Source organism: Hyperolius riggenbachi, chromosome 11 (genome assembly GCF_040937935.1).
Source record: "Hyperolius riggenbachi isolate aHypRig1 chromosome 11, aHypRig1.pri, whole genome shotgun sequence".
Lineage (NCBI taxonomy): Eukaryota > Metazoa > Chordata > Amphibia > Anura > Hyperoliidae > Hyperolius > Hyperolius riggenbachi.
The window spans coordinates 205,825,424-205,848,470 of NC_090656.1; the positions used below are offsets into that span (position 1 = coordinate 205,825,424).

The window sequence follows — 23,047 nt, forward strand, 5'->3', positions numbered from 1 at the left end:
GCGATCGCGATACAGTGCTTAAAAAAAACCAAAGCGCTATCGTTTTTGCAATTGCTATTGTGATTGGGCCCTAAAGAAAGCTGGCTGTATTAACAAGCGACATGCTAAATAATTTCAAAAGGGTAAACAGCAAAGAGGTAATAAACAGAGGGTAGCTAAAACAGCAAATGGGGTGTTGACAAAAGCCCTTGGGCAGCACCACCAAAAATAGGCCTTCAGGGATTATGGCATTAGTACAGGATAATCCCCGTCTGGCAGCCAGCCAAGAAGGAAGCGACGCCCCCTTCCTGTGGCCGAAGTGCTGAAATGCGCAGAAGTGTATTGGTAAAATACGCTTCCACGCATGTGCAACGCGTAAAACATGTGGTGGGAATTTTAACACACGCAGATTGCCATAGACCTACATGACTTGTGGTCCGCCACACGTTGCTGCAGGCCGATGAAGAACCGTGCATGATGTAGATTTGCCCTAGCATTGGGGATGCTGCGAAAACATCTCTTGCATCGCATCGCGCCACACCATGTTGCACCACGTAGGTATGAAAGTCTCTACAGACTTTCATTGCCGCGCGGTGGGGTGCGGTAAAAATATTGATGTGATAGGCCCCTCAATCACACACTAAAGCCCCATACAAGTGCTAGATAAGTTGGCTGAGGCGGCTGATTACGACCACCTCAGCCGATAATACAGTGTGTAGGCCATTGGCTACATCCTGGCAAGTGGTCCACCAGGTGGATCAGCTTGCTCAAACAACAGCCAATCCCTTTCTTCTTGCCGCTTGCCCTCCACCTGCCATCTGCCCTTGAGCTACCTGAACTAGCTTAGATGGTTGAAAAATGGACCTACCGGGGGGAATAGTACTTTGAATTCTGATACGCAATCTGGCAAGCATCTGTTCGGTGAGTGCTCTCACGAAGGGGGGGAAATCTTCTGTGGCTTCCTGGTGTTTGACACATCTTGGTGGAGTGGCGTGTGCTGGTTACACGCCCACCATCCATACAGTACTTACACTATGTGCAGTTTTTATCTTTCCAAGGTAAACCGACATTACCTCTGTAATGGGGGATAAGTGGTTTTAGAGCACAGCAATACACATTTATTTAGTAAGAGGCTGGTAAGAAATGCTAACCAACCACAAATTACATGCATATTCAAGTAAACATTAAAGCTAAGATGATTACTTTTCCTCTTTCTCACATTATTTACCTTCCTCCTCAGGGCTCCCAGTAGCTGGTGAGCTCACCAGTGACCCCACCATAGGAGAGTATGGAAAACCCCTGAATCTAAATTGGCGTGTGACTGGCTGTGACATCAACAAGATCATTAAAGTCACCTGGGCTGATGGTGGAGGAAAGCTGGTGAGAGGAATACAGAATGAGACACGAGGCCCAGGAGAATCACTGGACTGTACGCTGAAGATTACACCTACTGCAGAAGATTATGGTAGAACCTATATCTGTAGTGTACATTACAAGGACATGCAACTGCCATTCACAAGAAATCTGACATTAAGGCTTCCAGGTAGGAGTCTATATATCAGCACACGTCTATGGAAAAAACACTCGTATGTAGTGTTGAGCCTACATTTTCGTGATTTCGCGTTTCCTTAATTACAGATGCAAATTTTGCCGCTATGACACGAATTCGTAATTTTGTAATTGCCATTGCCAAATCATAATTCAAAATTTTGGTTTTGTAATTTCGCGGTTCGGCGCAAATACGCGTTTAATGTGAAATTTCGTAATTTTTTGTTTTCTATAGAAACAAAGTTATTTAAATTATGAAAATGGGCGTAATTTCATTTCTAATAGTAAGTATGCACATTTAGGTAATGACTAAACTCAGGAAAGTAACTCATTGCAATTACTGATTGCAATTACTGATAGTGCAAAGGTGCGACATTCTGTCGCTTTAAATGTATCAGGAGGCCCTATCTGAAGCCACTTCTAAGACAGGTGCTCTATGTCTTGGTGCATTTAGCAGTCATGCTGAGACACTTGGTTTTGGGCCTTGCAATATCTTATAATGCAAAGGTCCCTGCACGTGCTGTCACTTTAAGTGTATCAGGATTCTCTACCGGCAGCCATTTCGAAGACAGGTGCTCTTTGTCTAGGTGCACTTAGCAGTTATGCATGCTGAGACGCTTGGTTTTGGGCCTTGCAATATCTTATAATGCAAAGGTTCCTGCACGTGCTGTTGCTTTAAAGGATACCCGAACTGACGTTTGACATGATGAGATAGCCATGTGTATGTACAGTGCCTAGCACACAAATAACTATGCTGTGTTCCTTTTTTTTCTTTCTTTGTTTCTCTGCTTGAAAGAGTTAAATATCAGGTATGTAAGTGGCTGACTCGGTCCTGACTGACAGGAAGTGACTACAGTGTGACCTTCGATGATAAGATTTTCCACTTTTTATCTCTTTCTTGCTCTCAGAAGCCATTTTTCTGCTAGGAAAGTGTTTTATTGTTGGAATTTCTTATCAGTGAGGGTCACACTGTAGTCACTTCCTGTCTGATTAAGGACTGAGTCAGCCACTTACATACCTGATATTTAACTCTTTCAGGCAGAGAAAGAAAAGAAGGAACACAGCTTAGTTATTTGTGTGCTAGGCACTGTACATACACATGTCTATCTCATCATGTCACATGTCATTTCAGGTATCCTTTAAATGTATCAGACGGCTCTACCTGCAGCCACTTCTAAGACAGGTGCTCTTTGTCTAGGTGCACTTAGTGGTCATGCATGCTGAGACACTTGGTTTTGGGCCTTGCAATATCTGATAATGCAAAGGTCCCTGCTGTTGCTTTAAATGTATCAGGAGGCTCTGAACTGGAACACAATTTCAAGAACGGACAAATTTCCAACAAATCTGATTTGTTTGTGATCTTAATTACGAAATTCCCCATAAATTCAAAATTTCACGTAATTTTGTGAAATTTCTATTACGGCCATAATCATAATTTCGTGAATTACACAAAATTTTGCGTAATCGTAATCAGATCATTACACTCATCACTACTCATATGCAGGTGAACTTTCTGAGGCTTGGTGAGCCATACACAGCATGCAGTATATTGCCCTATCCTGTAAGCTTCAGAAACATTGCGAACAGTTTGTTTATCATGAATAAAAGGGGCACGACAGCAAAAAACTGGAAAAATTACCTTTTTCCTATAATGCTGTCACTTACAGTAGGCAGTAGACATCTGACAGAAGTGACAGGTTTTGGACTAGTCCATCTCTTGATGGGGGATTCTCAGCAAGGCTTTTATTCTTTACAAAGATATTCCTGAAAAAGGATTTAAACAATGATGCTGGACAGCTTCCCTGCTCCCTACACAGTTTTTTGGCAGTTGGACAGAGCAACTACCATTTACTAAGTGCTTTTGAAAATAAATATATCCCTGAGAATCCCCTATAAAGAGATGGACTAGTCCAAAACCTGTCACTTCTGTCAGATTTCTACTGCCTACTGTAAGTGACAGCAACATAGGAGGAAAGTAATTTATGACTCATTTCACTCTGGGAAAAAATGTACTTTTTTTATTTGTATAAGTTTGCACATATTTTAAATTTTACAGTTTTTTGCTGTAGTGCCCCTTGAAGTTGTATAAGAAAAATGTGAGACGTATCTTTTCTGCAGTTTACATGCATTGATTTAAAGTAAACCTGTCAAAACAAATCACAGTTGGTAAGCACAGTAATTCATCCCTTGGAGCATACATGTAAAAATGGTGCCAGGTAATTTGGGCGCAGGGTGAAGCAGAAAAATGACTCATCCTGCTCCTGCAAAATTCCCAGCGGTGTTTGCTACTATACCCCCTCCAGGCCGCTGTGGACTCAGGGGAAAGTTGTTATTTGGCTTCCAACTATTGCCGACAGCTAATTTATGCTGTTTTTAGGCCTCTTTCACAGTGCGACGTTAAAGTTGCACGTTAAACCAACACGTAACGCAGAATAACTCACAGCAATGAAAAATCAATGGCCTGTTCACAGTGCAAACACTACGTTGGTGTCTAACGCTGCACGGTAAATGAAAGTACTGCATGCTATGCGTTATACAAGTTTTTAGCTGCGTTAGACTGTTTGCACATGCTTAGTAAGACTTGGCGACATACTCTTCATTGCCTGTATTTTGTACAGTATATGCTGGATGCGTTGGTAACGCTGCATTGTGACGTTTTGGCCGCGTTGCGTTGTTAATATGCGGTGCGACTTTAACGTCGCATCAAACCGCAACGTCCTACTGTGAAAGTAGCCTTATAGTAATTTTAGCACTGTATTTAGAGGGTGCCCAAATTAGTGTCTGAGCGTCGCCAGGCCCGGATTTACCTCACAGGAGCCTATAGGCACAGATGTCCTGGCACCCTAGACTGCACCCTCCATGAACCTACCCTCCATGAACCTGCACCCGCCAAACTGCACCGCAAGTAAGCTGGCTGCCCCAGCTGTCACTTCTCCCTTACTTCCCTTGCCCCTCATAGGTAGCTACAGGTTCCCCTTAGTATTAGATAGCCAGAGCTATCTTCAGAATTAAGTAGCTAGAGGTGCCCCTAATTATTAAGTAGCTAGAGGAAGCTCAATATTATATAGCTTATCAGTGGAATGCCTAGAGCAGGGTGAGTAACCTCTCATTTGCACTCTTATCAGGACTCTGAATAGGGAAGAAGAGATGGAGGCGCTCAGGGAAAGGAGTGAGCCACCTTTCCATCCTCAGGCGCCTGTAGGCACGTGCCTACAGTGCCTTATGGTAAATCCGGCCCTGAGCGTCGCTATAGCCCAGGCGGCGCATGGTGCACCTATTTTCCTGAGCCCTTTTTGCTTGTCTCACCCCAAAGCTCTTACTGTGGCCCTTACTTTGTCAATAAAATGCCTTTTAACAACTTATGTGGTTTCAGATGGATTATCTACGTCCCACAGGACTTCAGTTCGTGCTCAGGGACATAGATAATTGTCTATTGCGGCAAAAGACTGCTATGCATGCCCGCTCTTGCTCCCGTGCATGTTCTCGCTGCTGCCCGTTAGTAGGGAGAGAAGTGAATGGCAACGCAGTTACCATTCATTCATCTATGTGCTGGTGTCAATGATCGCCAGCATCAATGAGTTGAGATGCCTGCGGTCATTTAATTCCTGAAAGTAACACAGCCACACATTACTTGTTAGTGTACTAATAGTACGCTCAGAAAGATAATGAGCGAGGACATCTTGTGGCCAAATAGTAAAATTACACCTATATACATTTATTTTAATAAAAAGACCCACACATACATTTAAATTAAACCCTTATCTCTTACACTCTCCCATAATTACCCAAATTAAACTTTTGCATAAAAAAAATTACAATAAAAAAAATACATAAATTGTTACCTTAGGGACTGAACTTTTATAACATGTTTGGCAAGAGGGTATATGTTAATTTTTAAAATATGGGCTTGTAATTAGTGATGGACACAAAACAAATGAACCTTTATTTCCAAATAAAATATTTGCTCCATACATTGCACTAGGGAAAAAATGTAACTGTTGCAATAACCGGGAGAAATGGGCAAATAAAATATGTAGGTTTTAATTATGGTAATGATATTATTTTAAAACTATCATTGCAGAAAACTGAGAAATATTTTTTTTCCACTTTTTTCTTACATTTCCAGTTAAAATGCATTTAGAATAAAATAATTCTTATAAAAATGTCCCACCCAAAGAAAGAATAATTGGTGGCAAAAAAAAGATATAGATTGTTTCTTTATAACGTTATTGGCAGGCCCGGATTTACCTCACAGGAGTCTATAGACACAGATGTCCTGGCACCCTAGACTTCTCCCTCCATGAACCTACAAACTCTGCCGAACCGCACCGCAAGTGTGCTGGCTGTCCCAGCTGTCACTTCTCCCTTACTCAGAAAATGGTTCAGGCAGCGCTTTTGTGAGCGCAAAACAATTAAACTGCTCATACAAAAGATAATAAGACGATATGCAAAAGGCATTATTGTGGGGGGAAAAAAACAATTTTCAGTTTCAAATTTGTGCAAAAAGTGTCCAGTCCAAAATTATTCACAGTCTGTGAGAAAATCCAAAGTTCTATACCATTCCAAGTAGTCCAAGCTGTTCTAAAGCATCCTAATTACATGGAAGAAGGAGAAGGAATGATCGGCACTGCAACGTACATTTATTCTTCAAAAAGTGAGGCACAATCCGAATGCTTAATGTGAGGGATAGCGGACCCGCTGCCAGCAGGCACGAGGCAGCGGGCTCCGCTTCCCAGACTCTCACCGCCGGCGTGCCGCCGAGCGCGCGAAGGAGGCAGGATCTTTATGCCTCAAGACGGGGAGTCAGCTGACTCCATCTCCACCAGGGATTGGCTGGGGCTCTGGGGCGGCGCAGGGCAGCTCACTTGTTACAAATAGGACTTGCTAGTCAGTAGCAAGTTGTCTGCTGTCGTGAATACACTTCTGTGTTAGCACTCAGACCTTAGCTCAGTGCCCTGGTGTTGATACTAAGGATTTCACAACTTAGTTAGGATTGTATTTGATATTGTATCTGTGTTTTGACTCCGGCTATCCTTGACTACTCTCTCTCTCTACGCTATTGTACCTCTGCCTATCTGATTCTTGTTGCCGACCTCTGCCTGATTACCGATTACTCTTCTGCCTTCCGCTCCTGTACTGCTGTCACCATCTCTGTTGCCGAACCATTGCCTGTCTGACCTTTCTCCCTTCAGTGGAACGTCTCCCACTGGAGGGTTATCTCTGAGTCCTGCCTCTCCAAGACGCCTGACCCCAAGCAGACGATTACTGCTAGGGGTCGAGATCCCTTACTCTGCCTGGTTTAGAGGATCTCACTCATGGGGTTCCCATTCAGAGGTAACCACACCTCTGAGGAATTGCAGTGAGGTGGATATTTCCACACTTCTGTGATATTACTGTCTTTATTGTGTTTCTTTTGCTGGGTGTCCATAGGTTAGCAATATATCCGTATTATCGGTGATTCTGCAGATCGCCAATAATCGGGTATATATCTGCATTCTTAGCGATACTGCAGATCGTCAACAATCAGATTCTCTCTGTTTGCTGACACCGATCGTTACACTTAAATATAAAACAGTAGTGCAGCATACATGGACATACTGGTGCTCAGAGGTATGGCGGTGACGGTGGGTGCTGGGCACTGCTCCCCTGACAGCAGTTTCGCGCTGTGCCACGCTTCTATGGAGGCTCCTCCTAATTACCCTGATTAATTAGGACCAGCTGTTTTAATCAATTCAACAGGTGAAAAGCAGCAGCTCTCTGCAGTTGGTTTGTGGACAGTCATAGTTAAGACAAAGGAGCTCAGTGAGGACCTGCGGCTGGGCATTGGGGCTGCTCAAAAGTCAGGAAAGGGCTACAAGGCCACTTCTAAATGTTTTCCAGTTCCACTGGCAATAGTGCAAAGTATTATTAAAAAATACAAGATGTTCTGCACTGTGGAAAATCTCAGAGGACGTGGTTGGAAGCCAAAAGTGACACCTGCGCTGGCCAGGAAGATAGTGAGAGAGGTGATAAAGAATCCAAGGATCATCACCAAGGCCATCCTAATGAATCTGGGCTCTGCTGGTGGCAATGTCTCAAGGCAGACAATCCAACGGACACTGCACACTGCTGGGTTCCACTGATGCAGAACAAGGACACTACTTCTCCAGATAAGGCACACAAAAGCTCGCTTGGCCTTTGCAAATGCTCATCTGGACAAAGAAGAAGACTTCTGGTCTTCTGGGAAACAAAAATTAAATTGTTTAGTCACAATGATGTTTCTTTCATTTGGCGTACAAAAGGACAAGCCTTAAACCCAAAGAACACCTTTCCCATTGTCAAACATGGTGGTAGGAACCTAATGCTTTGGAGTTTTTTTTTTCAGCCAATGGACCAGGGAACCTATTCACAGTAAACGGCACCACGAAAAAAGAGTATTACATGAGGATTCTCAACGACAACAACAGGTAGTCTGCAGAGAAACTTGGCCTTGGCCACCAATGGACACTTTAGCATGACTATGACCCAAAACACACAGCAAAAGTGTTGCAGAAATGGTAAGCAGACAGCAACATTAACGTTTTGGAGTGGCCCAGCCAGAGTCCTGACTTGGATCCAATTGAGAATCTGTGGAGGGAGCTAAATATCAGATTGATGGCAAGAAGACCCTCCAACCTGAAAGATTTGGAGCTCGTTGCTATAGATGAATGGGCAAAACTACCCATGGAGACATGCAAGAAGCTGGTCTGCAATTATAGGAAGCATTTGATTTCTGTAATAGCTAATAAAGGCTTTTCGATTGATTATTGAGAAGGGTATGAATAATTTTGGACTGGATACTTTTTGCTCAAATGTTTTGCTCAAACGCTGAGAATTTTTTTTTTTTTTTTTATAATGCTTCTTGTACATCGTCTTATTATCTTTTGGGACACACCTATGTCATTTCCCGTCAAAAAATTGCTTGCTGGTTGAATAAAAGTAACTTTAAGTCAGAATTTGCCAGGGGTATGAATAATTATGGGCAGCACTGTATGTGAACACTCTCATAGGGAATCATTGCACAAGCGCTTTTAGGATGATTTTAAAAATCGCCAGCGCTTAAGAAAATACGCAAACGCTCATAGTGTGAACAAGCCCTTAGTGCACGAAACTCACAGCCAGCCAGGCGCCAAAAACTACGCATCCCATAGCAGCAATGTAATGCTGAGTAGGACGCATAAGGGTAATTCGGGGCTCCGGCAGTTGCTAGACCCTGTATTACATCTCCCTATGAGTTGCGACAACTTGGAAGGGGAATAGTATTTAACACTGCTGAGAGTTTTGTGGTAGGAGGGAGAGCTGTCATTTGTCTCTCCTGGTGCCCAACTCACCGGCTAAGAATTAACACGTACGCCCTAAGGGGGCTTTGCTATTAGCTCCTAAAGTTGGCGGCCGCTGAAACATTTCCCACTCTCAGAATGAGAACTTTAAAATAGATTTTCTCAAAAACTATAAGGGTTTTTTTTGAAAAATAAGGGGGCTTTGCTATTAACCTCTAAAGTTGGCGACCGTTTGCCTGCCATTGAAGTCTATGGATCCTGCTGCGAACAGCCGCTTTGCAAACATTTGCGGTAAATTCGTGTTTGCAAACTGAAAATGTGATGTTCGCTACATCATTAGTGAAGTGATTAAATCACCAGCAAGCAAGAAAATACTCAAAATAATTTTCAGATACTTTTTCACCTACTTTATAGTACTTTTCACATTGCAAAGTGCAAAAAATTATGTTGAAAAATTATCTCCTAGGAGAAAACTCAGGAGGAAAAGTTAATTGCATATGGGCCTGTATATTTTACCTTTTTGAAATGCCAGTTTACTTTGTTTCGAATAAATTGCATAGTTACATAGTAATGACATAGTTAGTTTGGTTGGAAAAAGACATCTGTCTGTCAAGTTCAACCAGGAATAATACAAAAAAAAAGTCTTGTAAAGGGAGAAATTCCTTCCCGACTGCAGGGGGATCGGTTTCTGCTATGCTATAGGCACCATATTATGCAGATATGCCACTGCTAATAAGTGATATTTTCCACTCTTAGGAATATTTGAATGAATTTTACAAAAATGTCCACTTAAAGTGGACCCAAATTAAAAATACAAGATTTCAGAAATATAATCTATTTTCTAAATTATAATAATAAATAGCAGCCTTTTTCAGCTGCATGATGACAAATAAATATAAAATATTTTACATTTATTGGAGGAATCCCTCCCTTCCTTTCAAATTGCCGGGATTTTTCCGGCAAACTGGTGGAGTAGATGGTGTCCGGCAATGGAGGAATTGCTAATGGCTGCCCCCAGTATAACCCTAGTTATGAAAAGAGCAGAGTGAAAAGCATGCACTGAAATGCATGATGCTGCCACCACCATATTTGACAGTGGGGATGGTGCGTTCAGAGTGATGTGCAGTGTTAGTTTTCCGCCACACATAGCGTTTTGCATTTTGGCCAAAAAGTTCCATTTTGGTCTCATCTGACCAGATCACTTTCTTCCACATGGTTGCTGTGTCCCCCACAAGGCTTGTGGCAAACTGCAAACGGGACTTCTTATGCTTTCTGTTGACAATGCCTTTCTTCTTGCCACTCTTCCATAAAGGCCAACTTTGTACAGTGCATGACTAATAGTTGTCCTATGGACAGAGTCTCCCACTTGAGCTGTAGATCTCTGCAGCTCGTCCAGAGTCACCATGGGCCTCTTGACTGCATTTCTGATCAGCGCTCTCCTTGTTCGGCCTGTGAGTTTAGGTGGATGGCCTTGTCTTGGTAGGTTTACAGTTGTGCCATACTCCTTCCATTTCTGAATGATCGCTTGAACAGTGCTCCGTGGGATGTTCAAGGCTTTGGAAATCTTTTTGCAGCCTAAGCCTGCTTTAAATTTCTCAATAACTTGATCCCTGACCTGTCTTGTGTGTTCTTTGGACTTCACAGTGTTGTTGCTCCCAATATTCTCTTAGACAACCTCTGAGGCCCTCACAGAGCAGCTGTATTTGTACTGACATTAGATTACACACAGGTGCACTCTTTTTAGTCATTAGCACTCATCAGGCAATGTCTATAGGCAACTGACTGCACTCAGATCAAAGGGGGTCGAATAATTATGCACACACCACTTTGCAGTTATTTATTTGTAAAAAATGTTTGGAATCATGTATGATTTTCGTTCCACTTCTCATGTGTACACCACTTTGTGTTGGTCTTTCATGTGGAATTCCAATAAAATTGATTCATGTTTGTGGCAGTAATATGACAAAATGTGGAAAACTTCAAGGGGGCCGAATACTTTTGCAACCCACTGTAAGCTTTCCCTATGTTTCTGCAGCAAGCTCTCCCTTCTCTAATTACTGCAGCCAGACCGAGTGAGGGAAATGGTCGACGCAGCTGCCTTATATAAGGAGGGGGGGCTCCAGGAGGGAGTGTAGTCTGGCTACCATGTGTCTGCTGACTGTGATGTAGAGGGTCATAGTTGAGCCTAATGATGTAGTATAGGGGGCGGGTCGAACTCACATATACTGTAGTTTGCGGTTTACCGCAAACGCAAACCAGCGATGCGATCGCTTGCGAACCGTTCGGGTCATCTCTAATGAAAAACTTGGTTTTACCTTAATGGAGGCTGAATGGTCTAAATGTTATTTGTTTGCTCACAAGTGCTCTCTTTCGGTCCGAGCTCAGGAGAATGCTTATGAAATTCTAACACAATAATATAGGACTCCTGAAAGGCTACATAGATATAATTCTTCCATATCTGATCTTTTTTGGCGTTGTGGCAGTTAGGCGATATGATTCATATTTGGAATGGTTGTGCTAAACTCCAGACGTTCTGGGTTCTATTAGTAATATTGAGGTGAGAAATGAGCCAGTTCATGTTTTACTTCTCAATATAGCTTGCCTAGTCAAAACATATAAAAAAATCGCTTGTTCGCCATATCCTCTGTGCCGCATGCCTTACAATACCCACATTTTGGAAGTCTTCAGGGATTTCTACAATACAAGATTGGTTGGGGGAATTGAATGATCTTAAACAAACTGAATTAATAATACATATGGCTTCTGATAGGTAAGAGAAATTTACTATGACTTGGCAAAGATGGGAAGTTTTTGCTCTTTCTGATGACGGTCGCCTGCTATTATCCTGAGAGGGTGTTTTTTTCAGATTACCCCAGTTTGGGTTCTCTGTGTAAAAAATGGGTTTATGCTGGTCCATTGGTAATTTTGTCATATGGCATTTGTTAGGAGCAGGTGTGACTGGACTTGGGACTTGGGCCCATATGTAATTAATTTTTTCACCTGAGTTTTCTCCAAGGAGATAATTTTCATCTTCTCTCTAAACAACATTTTAAACATTTTAAAACTGAAAAAGTACCAAAAAGTTGGTGAAGAGGTACTATCAAAATTATTCTGAGCATTTTCTTGCTTGCTGGTGGTTTAAATAGCATTTTATGACAACTTATAAAAATATCACCTAGGTGAAAAAGTGAATTGCATATGGGCCTTGGTCTGGGTTTTATTGGAGGCTCGGGTCTAACACTCCTCTCTGGCTTTTTCTCTTCTTTTTTTCTTTCTCTTTTCTTTCTTTTCTCTTCTTTCTCTCTATGCCCCATATGCAACTTTTTCACCTGAGCTATCTCCTAGGAGATAATTTTCATCTTCTCTTTAAACTAACTTTTTAACATTTTACAATTGAAAAAGTGCCCAAAAGTTGGTGTAAAATTACTGTCAACATTATTTTGACTGTTTTTCACCTACTTTTTGGTACTTTTTCCATTGCAAAGTGCTGAAAGGTTATTTTAAATTGAGGATGAAAAATTATCTCCTAGCAGAAAACTCAGGAGAAAAAGTGAATTGCATATGGCCCTTATATATATCCAGGCAATATCCACTTACCTAGGATGATTTGGTTCTCAAATTATCATCTAAAGATAGCAGTTAACCCCATGGTAATTTTTTATCAGTTTAATTTTGATGTGATGGATCAAGGAGGGAATTGCACTTGTATTGGATGTAAGATTCAGATGTCAGTGTTTGTAACTATATTAAGCCATTACTGATCATCTTATATGCACAGTTGCTAGTTGCACTTTGTTATCTCACTAGATATATTTCTATTTCTTCTGTATATAGGTCTATAAAACTTTGAATAAAAACGATTATATTTAAAAAAATATATATATTGTGTGGCTGGCAAGAAGTATAGTTCATACTAGTACAACTTCCTCCCTCTAGCCAATCACAGAGCATATGAGGGGGTGGGACTTAGGAGGTATATAAGGAGTAGTAGAAATTGCTTTGAGATGCCCATCTGTGAGGACATGAAAAGACCTGTGCTGTGACCTGGAGCTCATGGAGTGTGACCTGGCAATGCTGTTTACACAAAATAATGGACATTGGAATCTGAATAAAGGGCTCTTTTCCAGTATGAAACGTGATTGAAATTGCGATCGCATTAGCATTTCAGTTTCTACTATGGGAATGTGAATGAGCTACTATACTCAGTATAGTTGAGCTCAATCGCATCCAAAATGTGGTAGGACGACGATTGCGCTTGGACAAAAATCTCGGTGCAATCGGATCACGCTGACGGAAATTGCTGCTGCCGTTTCCACTACCATTACTGTACCTTGCATTTTTGCAATCCGTTAGCAATCGGAATCAGATCGCAAAATGCAGGGTAGTGGGAAAAGGCCTAACCTAGAAGGCCTGACTGAAGCTAAGTGTTACTTTTTGCTTAAATTATATATAGATAGCATAGTGCATATGTTAGAACTCTATATATTTGTAGGACATTTTAGTGCACTTTTCTTATGTTAGTAGTGTCATCTATCCTTTCCAAAATATTTTGTTACTGACTTTTGATTAAACTAACTAATTAAACCTATTACTGTGAGACTTTTAAAAAATGTTCGTTTCCTCAAATTTCACTGTTAATAATCAACAAAGTTAAATATAGCAAACCTCTGGTGAGGAATAGCATTACAGTAATTTTACAGTTGCAATGTAGACAAAAGCTCCTGCACTGAAAGGCAGGGCTTTTAACCTATATTTCATAAAAAATATGTGGCATAATTTAGCAATAATAGGCAAAAATAAGCAAATAAAACGGGAAATAATGCTAGTATACTACTCCCCCTGTATAAAGCACTTGTGAGCCCACATCTGGAGTATGAAATACAGTTTTGGGCACCACACTACAGAAAAGACATTGATTTTCTAGAACGGGCACAAAGACGGGCAACAAAATCAGAGGGATGGAAGATCTCATTTACCAAGAAAGGTTGGACAATTTGGGCTTATTTATCTTGGAAAAAGGCGACTGAGAGGTGACCTGATTAACATGTATAAATACTAGTGATGATCGTATCGACAAATTATGATTTCGCTAAATTTCGTGTACATTTTTGCAATTACGCTTATACGTAATTACGATTTGCAAATTCAATTGATTTCATGTAGTCATTCGTAATTACGCATAAAATTTAGTGAAATTTAGTGTAATTTCTTGCCGACTTTAGCAGTGAATAGCAAAGCCCCCATACAGGCTATTGACACCAGTTGCTACATATGTTAAGGAGAATCGTGGGTACAAGTAAAAAAAAAAAAAGAATTTTGCACAAAGACCTTATAGTTTTTGAGAAACTCGATTTTAAAAATGCAAGTAAAAAATGGTTTTTAAACTTAGAAAAATGACAGTTTAAAAAACATTTTTCTTTGCATTTTTAAAATCGAGTTTCTCAAAAACTACAAGGTCTTTTTGAAATGTTCTTTTTGTGACTTGAACCCACTATTCTGCTTAACATATGTAGTCATTTTGGTAGCAATAGCATGTACGGGGGCTTCCCCCCTTTTTTTCCCCACTAGGGGGATGTCCTGCTGGGAGGGGGGGGGGCTGATCGCCGCCGGCTACGTGTGACAAGCGGGGGGGGGGCTCCTCAAAGCCCCCCTCCGCAGCGATTTTCCGCCTCGCTCCCTTTCCCTTTCTCCCCTCCTTCCCCTGGGCGGCACCGTCCTGCGCCACCTCTGATAGGCTTCAGCCTATCAGATGCCGGGGATCCCCGATCTCCTTTACGTATGATGTAAACACCAGGGATTTCTTCCCCGCGTGTTTACATCTAGCCTGCGAGCCGCGATCGGAGGTTTGCAGGCTATTCACGGAGACACCCTCCGTGAACTGACATGGAAAGGCCGTTTCCATGTAAAACTACTAACGACCAGCCGCCGCCTATCGGCGTTAGGCGGTCGTTAAGTGGTTAACCTCTAAAGGCAGCGCAAAATTATGCAAAATTTTGCAAAAATGATGCGAAAAATTACACGAAATTTTGAAATACTACTATTACATATGAAACTAATAACGATTTTCTCCGAAATTTCGTATTACAATTACAATGCGTAATTGCGAATTTCGCTGCGAAATTTTGTCCCACCACTGATAAATACATCAGAAGGCAATACAATAGCTTGGCAGCTGAGCTTTTTGTCCCTAGGGCTAAACAACAAACCCGGGAACATGATCTGCGTAGAGAAGATAAAACGTTTTTACCATCTATTTAGGAAGGGTTCACAGTGAGAGTGGTTAAATTCTGGAATATCTTACCTCAGCAAGTAGTTATGTGTACCTGAGATCAAAGATTATCTAAGCTTTATTTTTACTTACCTGGGGCTTACTGCTGCCCCATGAGGTCCGGAAATCCCTCCCCATCCTCCTCAGCCCCTCTATTCTGCCGTTATCTATTTTCCCTAAATCTCTTCATTCATGAAATCAAGAAAATGGACTGCAATGTTTCTGAAGCTTACAGGATATGACAACATACTGCAATGCTGTGCGCAGCAAGCCTCAGAGAGTTCACCTTCATATGTTTTTTCCACAGACGTGCTGATATATGGGCTCTTACCTGGAAGACTTAATTTCACAGTTCTTTTAAATGGCATATCAATATTCTTGTAATGTACACTACAGACATAGACTCTCCCATAATCCTCTGCAGTAGGTGTAATCTTCAGCGTACAGTCCAGTGATTCTCCTGGGCCTCGTGTCTCGTTCTGTATTCCTTTCACCGGCTTTCCTTTACTATCAGCCCAGGTGACTTTAGTGATGTTGCTGATGTCACAGCCGGTCACATGGCAAGTTAGAGTCAGGGGCTCTCCATACTTTCCTATGGTGGGGTCACTGGTGATCATACCCAGTACTGGGAGCCCTGAGGGGGAAGATGAATAAGGGAAAAACAGATGAAAATTAATTATCTTAGCTTTAATGTCCACTTGAATATGCATGTAATTTGTGGCTGGATAGCATTTCTTACCAGCCACTTACTAAATAAATGTGTATTGCTGCGCCCTACAACCACTTGTCCCCCATTACAGAGGTAATGTCGGTTTAGTTGGATCTGGTTTCTGACATTTTAATTGGACAAATATTATAGACTGTTAAAAAAAAACAACAACAACAAAAATAAATATATATTATATATATATATATATATATATATTCACACACATACACAGTATATTTTTTCCCATTGTGTTTAAATGTTCTTAAAGGACATCTGAGGTGAAAATAAACTGATGAGATAAACAATTTTATCTATCCTCCTTCTCCTAAAAATGTTTTTTTTTTTAGATATCCCAGTTTTATTTTATATTTAAATCTAGTTTTTACATTTTTACTGTTTCATTGTCTATGCTTAATGACACATGCATTGAAGTATGCCAGATCTCAACTCTATGAACTATTGACCCTTGTTATCTCTTTACTGCTCTCAGAAGCCATTAACTGGAAAGAGTTTTTTACTGCTGGAATTCTTTACCATTGAGGGTCACACTATAGTCCGACTCAGTCCCGACCTGGACAGAAACTGTCACTTGCATACCTGATGTTTAAGTCTTTCAGGCAAAGAAAGAAAAAAAGGAACACAGCATAGTTATTTATATGCTGGGCACTGTACATACACATGTCTATCTAATTATGTCACCTCAGTTGTCCTTTAACCTCTTTGGCAGGAGGATTGCTCCGGCCCCGATGGGCCGATTTACATAATTTTTTTTTGTTGCACGCAGCTAGCACTTTGCTAGCTGTGTGAACTTACCGATAGTCGCCGATTTGCCGCATTAGAGGGTGCCCCCCCCCGAGACCCCTGCGCAGCCTGGCCAATCAGTGCCAAACAGCGCTGAGGGGTGGATCGGTACTCCCTCTGACGTCACAACGTTGATGACGTTAGTGATGTAATCGCACCCGTCGCCATAGCGACGGGGAAGCCCTAATGGAAATCCCGTTTAGAACAGGATTTCCTGATGGGCCTGATCGCCAGAGGCGATCGGAGGGGGCGGGGGGATGCCGCTGCTCAGCGGCTATCATGTAGCTAGCGCTAGGCTAGCTACATGATTTAAAAAAAAAAAATGTAAAAAATAGTGCTGCGCTGCCCCCCTGGCGAATTAATTGTAACGCCAGGGGGTTAAAGCGGACCCAAACCACACATTTTTTTAATTAAAAATATTTAGTTGTACCACTCTGACACTTACAAAGATAAATAAAAACACTCCTTCAAACCTATGATCATTTCAGTGCATGCTTTTCACTCTTCTCTTTTCATAACTAGGGTTATACTGGGGGCAGCCATTAGCAATTCCTCCATTGCCGGACACCATCTACTCCACCAGTTTGCCGGAAAAATCCCGGCAATTTGAAAGGAAGGGAGGGGTTCCTCCAATAAATGTAAAATATTTTATATTTATTTGTCATCATGCAGCTGAAAAAAGGCTGCTATTTATTATTATAATTTAGAAAATAGATTATATTTCTGAAATCTTGTATTTTTAATTTGGGTCCACTTTAAGTGGACATTTTTGTAAAATTCATTCAAATATTCCTAAGAGTGGAAAATATCACTTATTAGCAGTGGCATATCTGCATAATATGGTGCCTATAGCATAGCAGACACCGATCCCCCTGCAGTCGGGAAGGAATTTCTCCCTTTACAAGACTTTTTTTTTTGTATTATTCCTGGTTGAACTTGACAGACAGATGTCTTTTTCCAACCAAACTAACTATGTCATTACTATGTAACTATGCAATTTATTCGAAACAAAGTAAACTGGCATTTCAAAAAGGTAAAATATACAGGCCCATATGCAATTAACTTTTCCTCCTGAGTTTTCTCCTAGGAGATAATTTTTCAACATAATTTTTTGCACTTTGCAATGTGAAAAGTACTATAAAGTAGGTGAAAAAGTATCTGAAAATTATTTTGAGTATTTTCTTGCTTGCTGGTGATTTAATCACTTCACTAATGATGTAGCGAACATCACATTTTCAGTTTGCAAACACGAATTTACCGCAAATGTTTGCAAAGCGGCTGTTCGCAGCAGGATCCATAGACTTCAATGGCAGGCAAACGGTCGCCAACTGTAGAGGTTTATTTTCACCTCAGATGTCCTTTAAGAACATTTAAACACAATGGGAAAAAATATACTGTGTATGTGTGTGTATATATATATATATATATATATATATATATATATATAATATATATTTATTTTTGTTGTTGTTGTTGTTTTTTAACAGTCTATAATATTTGTCCAATTAAAATGTCAGAAACCAGATCCAACTAAACCGACATTACCTCTGTAATGGGGGACAAGTGGTTGTAGGGCGCAGCAATACACATTTATTTAGTAAGTGGCTGGTAAGAAATGCTATCCAGCCACAAATTACATGCATATTCAAGTGGACATTAAAGCTAAGATAATTAATTTTCATCTGTTTTTCCCTTATTCATCTTCCCCCTCAGGGCTCCCAGTACTGGGTATGATCACCAGTGACCCCACCATAGGAAAGTATGGAGAGCCCCTGACTCTAACTTGCCATGTGACCGGCTGTGACATCAGCAACATCACTAAAGTCACCTGGGCTGATAGTAAAGGAAAGCCGGTGAAAGGAATACAGAACGAGACACGAGGCCCAGGAGAATCACTGGACTGTACGCTGAAGATTACACCTACTGCAGAGGATTATGGGAGAGTCTATGTCTGTAGTGTACATTACAAGAATATTGATATGCCATTTAAAAGAACTGTGAAATTAAGTCTTCCAGGTAAGAGCCCATATATCAGCACATGTCTGTGGAAAAAACATATGAAGGTGAACTCTCTGAGGCTTGCTGCGCACAGCATTGCAGTATGTTGTCATATCCTGTAAGCTTCAGAAACATTGCAGTCCATTTTCTTGATTTCATGAATGAAGAGATTTAGGGAAAATAGATAACGGCAGAATAGAGGGGCTGAGGAGGATGGGGAGGGATTTCCGGACCTCATGGGGCAGCAGTAAGCCCCAGGTAAGTAAAAATAAAGCTTAGATAATCTTTGATCTCAGGTACACATAACTACTTGCTGAGGTAAGATATTCCAGAATTTAACCACTCTCACTGTGAACCCTTCCTAAATAGATGGTAAAAACGTTTTATCTTCTCTACGCAGATCATGTTCCCGGGTTTGTTGTTTAGCCCTAGGGACAAAAAGCTCAGCTGCCAAGCTATTGTATTGCCTTCTGATGTATTTATCAGTGGTGGGACAAAATTTCGCAGCGAAATTCGCAATTACGCATTGTAATTGTAATACGAAATTTCGGAGAAAATCGTTATTAGTTTCATATGTAATAGTAGTATTTCAAAATTTCGTGTAATTTTTCGCATAATTTTTGCAAAATTTTGCATAATTTTGCGCTGCCTTTAGAGGTTAACCACTTAACGACCGCCTAACGCCGATAGGCGGCGGCTGGTCGTTAGTAGTTTTACATGGAAACGGCCTTTCCATGTCAGTTCACGGAGGGTGTCTCCGTGAATAGCCTGCAAACCTCCGATCGCGGCTCGCAGGCTAGATGTAAACACGCGGGGAAGAAATCCCTGGTGTTTACATCATACGTAAAGGAGATCGGGGATCCCCGGCATCTGATAGGCTGAAGCCTATCAGAGGTGGCGCAGGACGGTGCCGCCCAGGGGAAGGAGGGGAGAAAGGGAAAGGGAGCGAGGCGGAAAATCGCTGCGGAGGGGGGCTTTGAGGAGCCCCCCCCCCCCCCCCCGCTTGTCACACGTAGCCGGCGGCGATCAGCCCCCCCCCCCAGCAGGACATCCCCCTAGTGGGGAAAAAAAGGGGGGAAGCCCCCGTACATGCTATTGCTACCAAAATGACTACATATGTTAAGCAGAATAGTGGGTTCAAGTCACAAAAAGAACATTTCAAAAAGACCTTGTAGTTTTTGAGAAACTCGATTTTAAAAATGCAAAGAAAAATGTTTTTTAAACTGTCATTTTTCTAAGTTTAAAAACCATTTTTTACTTGCATTTTTAAAATCGAGTTTCTCAAAAACTATAAGGTCTTTGTGCAAAATTCTTTTTTTTTTTTTTACTTGTACCCACGATTCTCCTTAACATATGTAGCAACTGGTGTCAATAGCCTGTATGGGGGCTTTGCTATTCACTGCTAAAGTCGGCAAGAAATTACACTAAATTTCACTAAATTTTATGCGTAATTACGAATGACTACATGAAATCAATTGAATTTGCAAATCGTAATTACGTATAAGCGTAATTGCAAAAATGTACACGAAATTTAGCGAAATCATAATTTGTCGATACGATCATCACTAGTATTTATACATGTTAATCAGGTCACCTCTCAGTCGCCTTTTTCCAAGATAAATAAGCCCAAATTGTCCAACCTTTCTTGGTAAATGAGATCTTCCATCCCTCTGATTTTGTTGCCCGTCTTTGTGCCCGTTCTAGAAAATCAATGTCTTTTCTGTAGTGTGGTGCCCAAAACTGTATTTCATACTCCAGATGTGGGCTCACAAGTGCTTTATACAGGGGGAGTAGTATACTAGCATTATTTCCCGTTTTATTTGCTTATTTTTGCCTATTATTGCTAAATTATGCCACATATTTTTTATGAAATATAGGTTAAAAGCCCTGCCTTTCAGTGCAGGAGCTTTTGTCTACATTGCAACTGTAAAATTACTGTAATGCTATTCCTCACCAGAGGTTTGCTATATTTAACTTTGTTGATTATTAACAGTGAAATTTGAGGAAACGAACATTTTTTAAAAGTCTCACAGTAATAGGTTTAATTAGTTAGTTTAATCAAAAGTCAGTAACAAAATATTTTGGAAAGGATAGATGACACTACTAACATAAGAAAAGTGCACTAAAATGTCCTACAAATATATAGAGTTCTAACATATGCACTATGCTATCTATATATAATTTAAGCAAAAAGTAACACTTAGCTTCAGTCAGGCCTTCTAGGTTAGGCCTTTTCCCACTACCCTGCATTTTGCGATCTGATTCCGATTGCTAACGGATTGCAAAAATGCAAGGTACAGTAATGGTAGTGGAAACGGCAGCAGCAATTTCCGTCAGCGTGATCCGATTGCACCGAGATTTTTGTCCAAGCGCAATCGTCGTCCTACCACATTTTGGATGCGATTGAGCTCAACTATACTGAGTATAGTAGCTCATTCACATTCCCATAGTAGAAACTGAAATGCTAATGCGATCGCAATTTCAATCACGTTTCATACTGGAAAAGAGCCCTTTATTCAGATTCCAATGTCCATTATTTTGTGTAAACAGCATTGCCAGGTCACACTCCATGAGCTCCAGGTCACAGCACAGGTCTTTTCATGTCCTCACAGATGGGCATCTCAAAGCAATTTCTACTACTCCTTATATACCTCCTAAGTCCCACCCCCTCATATGCTCTGTGATTGGCTAGAGGGAGGAAGTTGTACTAGTATGAACTATACTTCTTGCCAGCCACACAATATATATATTTTTTTAAATATAATCGTTTTTATTCAAAGTTTTATAGACCTATATACAGAAGAAATAGAAATATATCTAGTGAGATAACAAAGTGCAACTAGCAACTGTGCATATAAGATGATCAGTAATGGCTTAATATAGTTACAAACACTGACATCTGAATCTTACATCCAATACAAGTGCAATTCCCTCCTTGATCCATCACATCAAAATTAAACTGATAAAAAATTACCATGGGGTTAACTGCTATCTTTAGATGATAATTCGAGAACCAAATCATCCTAGGTAAGTGGATATTGCCTGGATATATATAAGGGCCATATGCAATTCACTTTTTCTCCTGAGTTTTCTGCTAGGAGATAATTTTTCATCCTCAATTTAAAATAACCTTTCAGCACTTTGCAATGGAAAAAGTACCAAAAAGTAGGTGAAAAACAGTCAAAATAATGTTGACAGTAATTTTACACCAACTTTTGGGCACTTTTTCAATTGTAAAATGTTAAAAAGTTAGTTTAAAGAGAAGATGAAAATTATCTCCTAGGAGATAGCTCAGGTGAAAAAGTTGCATATGGGGCATAGAGAGAAAGAAGAGAAAAGAAAGAAAAGAGAAAGAAAAAAAGAAGAGAAAAAGCCAGAGAGGAGTGTTAGACCCGAGCCTCCAATAAAACCCAGACCAAGGCCCATATGCAATTCACTTTTTCACCTAGGTGATATTTTTATAAGTTGTCATAAAATGCTATTTAAACCACCAGCAAGCAAGAAAATGCTCAGAATAATTTTGATAGTACCTCTTCACCAACTTTTTGGTACTTTTTCAGTTTTAAAATGTTTAAAATGTTGTTTAGAGAGAAGATGAAAATTATCTCCTTGGAGAAAACTCAGGTGAAAAAATTAATTACATATGGGCCCAAGTCCCAAGTCCAGTCACACCTGCTCCTAACAAATGCCATATGACAAAATTACCAATGGACCAGCATAAACCCATTTTTTACACAGAGAACCCAAACTGGGGTAATCTGAAAAAAACACCCTCTCAGGATAATAGCAGGCGACCGTCATCAGAAAGAGCAAAAACTTCCCATCTTTGCCAAGTCATAGTAAATTTCTCTTACCTATCAGAAGCCATATGTATTATTAATTCAGTTTGTTTAAGATCATTCAATTCCCCCAACCAATCTTGTATTGTAGAAATCCCTGAAGACTTCCAAAATGTGGGTATTGTAAGGCATGCGGCACAGAGGATATGGCGAACAAGCGATTTTTTTATATGTTTTGACTAGGCAAGCTATATTGAGAAGTAAAACATGAACTGGCTCATTTCTCACCTCAATATTACTAATAGAACCCAGAACGTCTGGAGTTTAGCACAACCATTCCAAATATGAATCATATCGCCTAACTGCCACAACGCCAAAAAAGATCAGATATGGAAGAATTATATCTATGTAGCCTTTCAGGAGTCCTATATTATTGTGTTAGAATTTCATAAGCATTCTCCTGAGCTCGGACCGAAAGAGAGCACTTGTGAGCAAACAAATAACATTTAGACCATTCAGCCTCCATTAAGGTAAAACCAAGTTTTTCATTAGAGATGACCCGAACGGTTCGCAAGCGATCGCATCGCTGGTTTGCGTTTGCGGTAAACCGCAAACTACAGTATATGTGAGTTCGACCCGCCCCCTATACTACATCATTAGGCTCAAC

The 23,047-nt window shown here is 40.7% G+C and overlaps 1 protein-coding gene across 1 annotated transcript in view; it reads left to right on the plus strand.

The window, feature by feature from the left end:
• LOC137538196 (uncharacterized) overlaps window positions 1-23,047 on the plus strand; it is a 120,759-nt gene that overhangs the window by 62,742 nt on the left and 34,970 nt on the right. Inside the window, exon 7 of the mRNA XM_068260230.1 lies at window positions 1,220-1,522. Within this exon, the coding sequence (XP_068116331.1) occupies window positions 1,220-1,522 (303 nt within the window). The remainder of the gene's footprint in view (window positions 1-1,219; window positions 1,523-23,047) is intronic.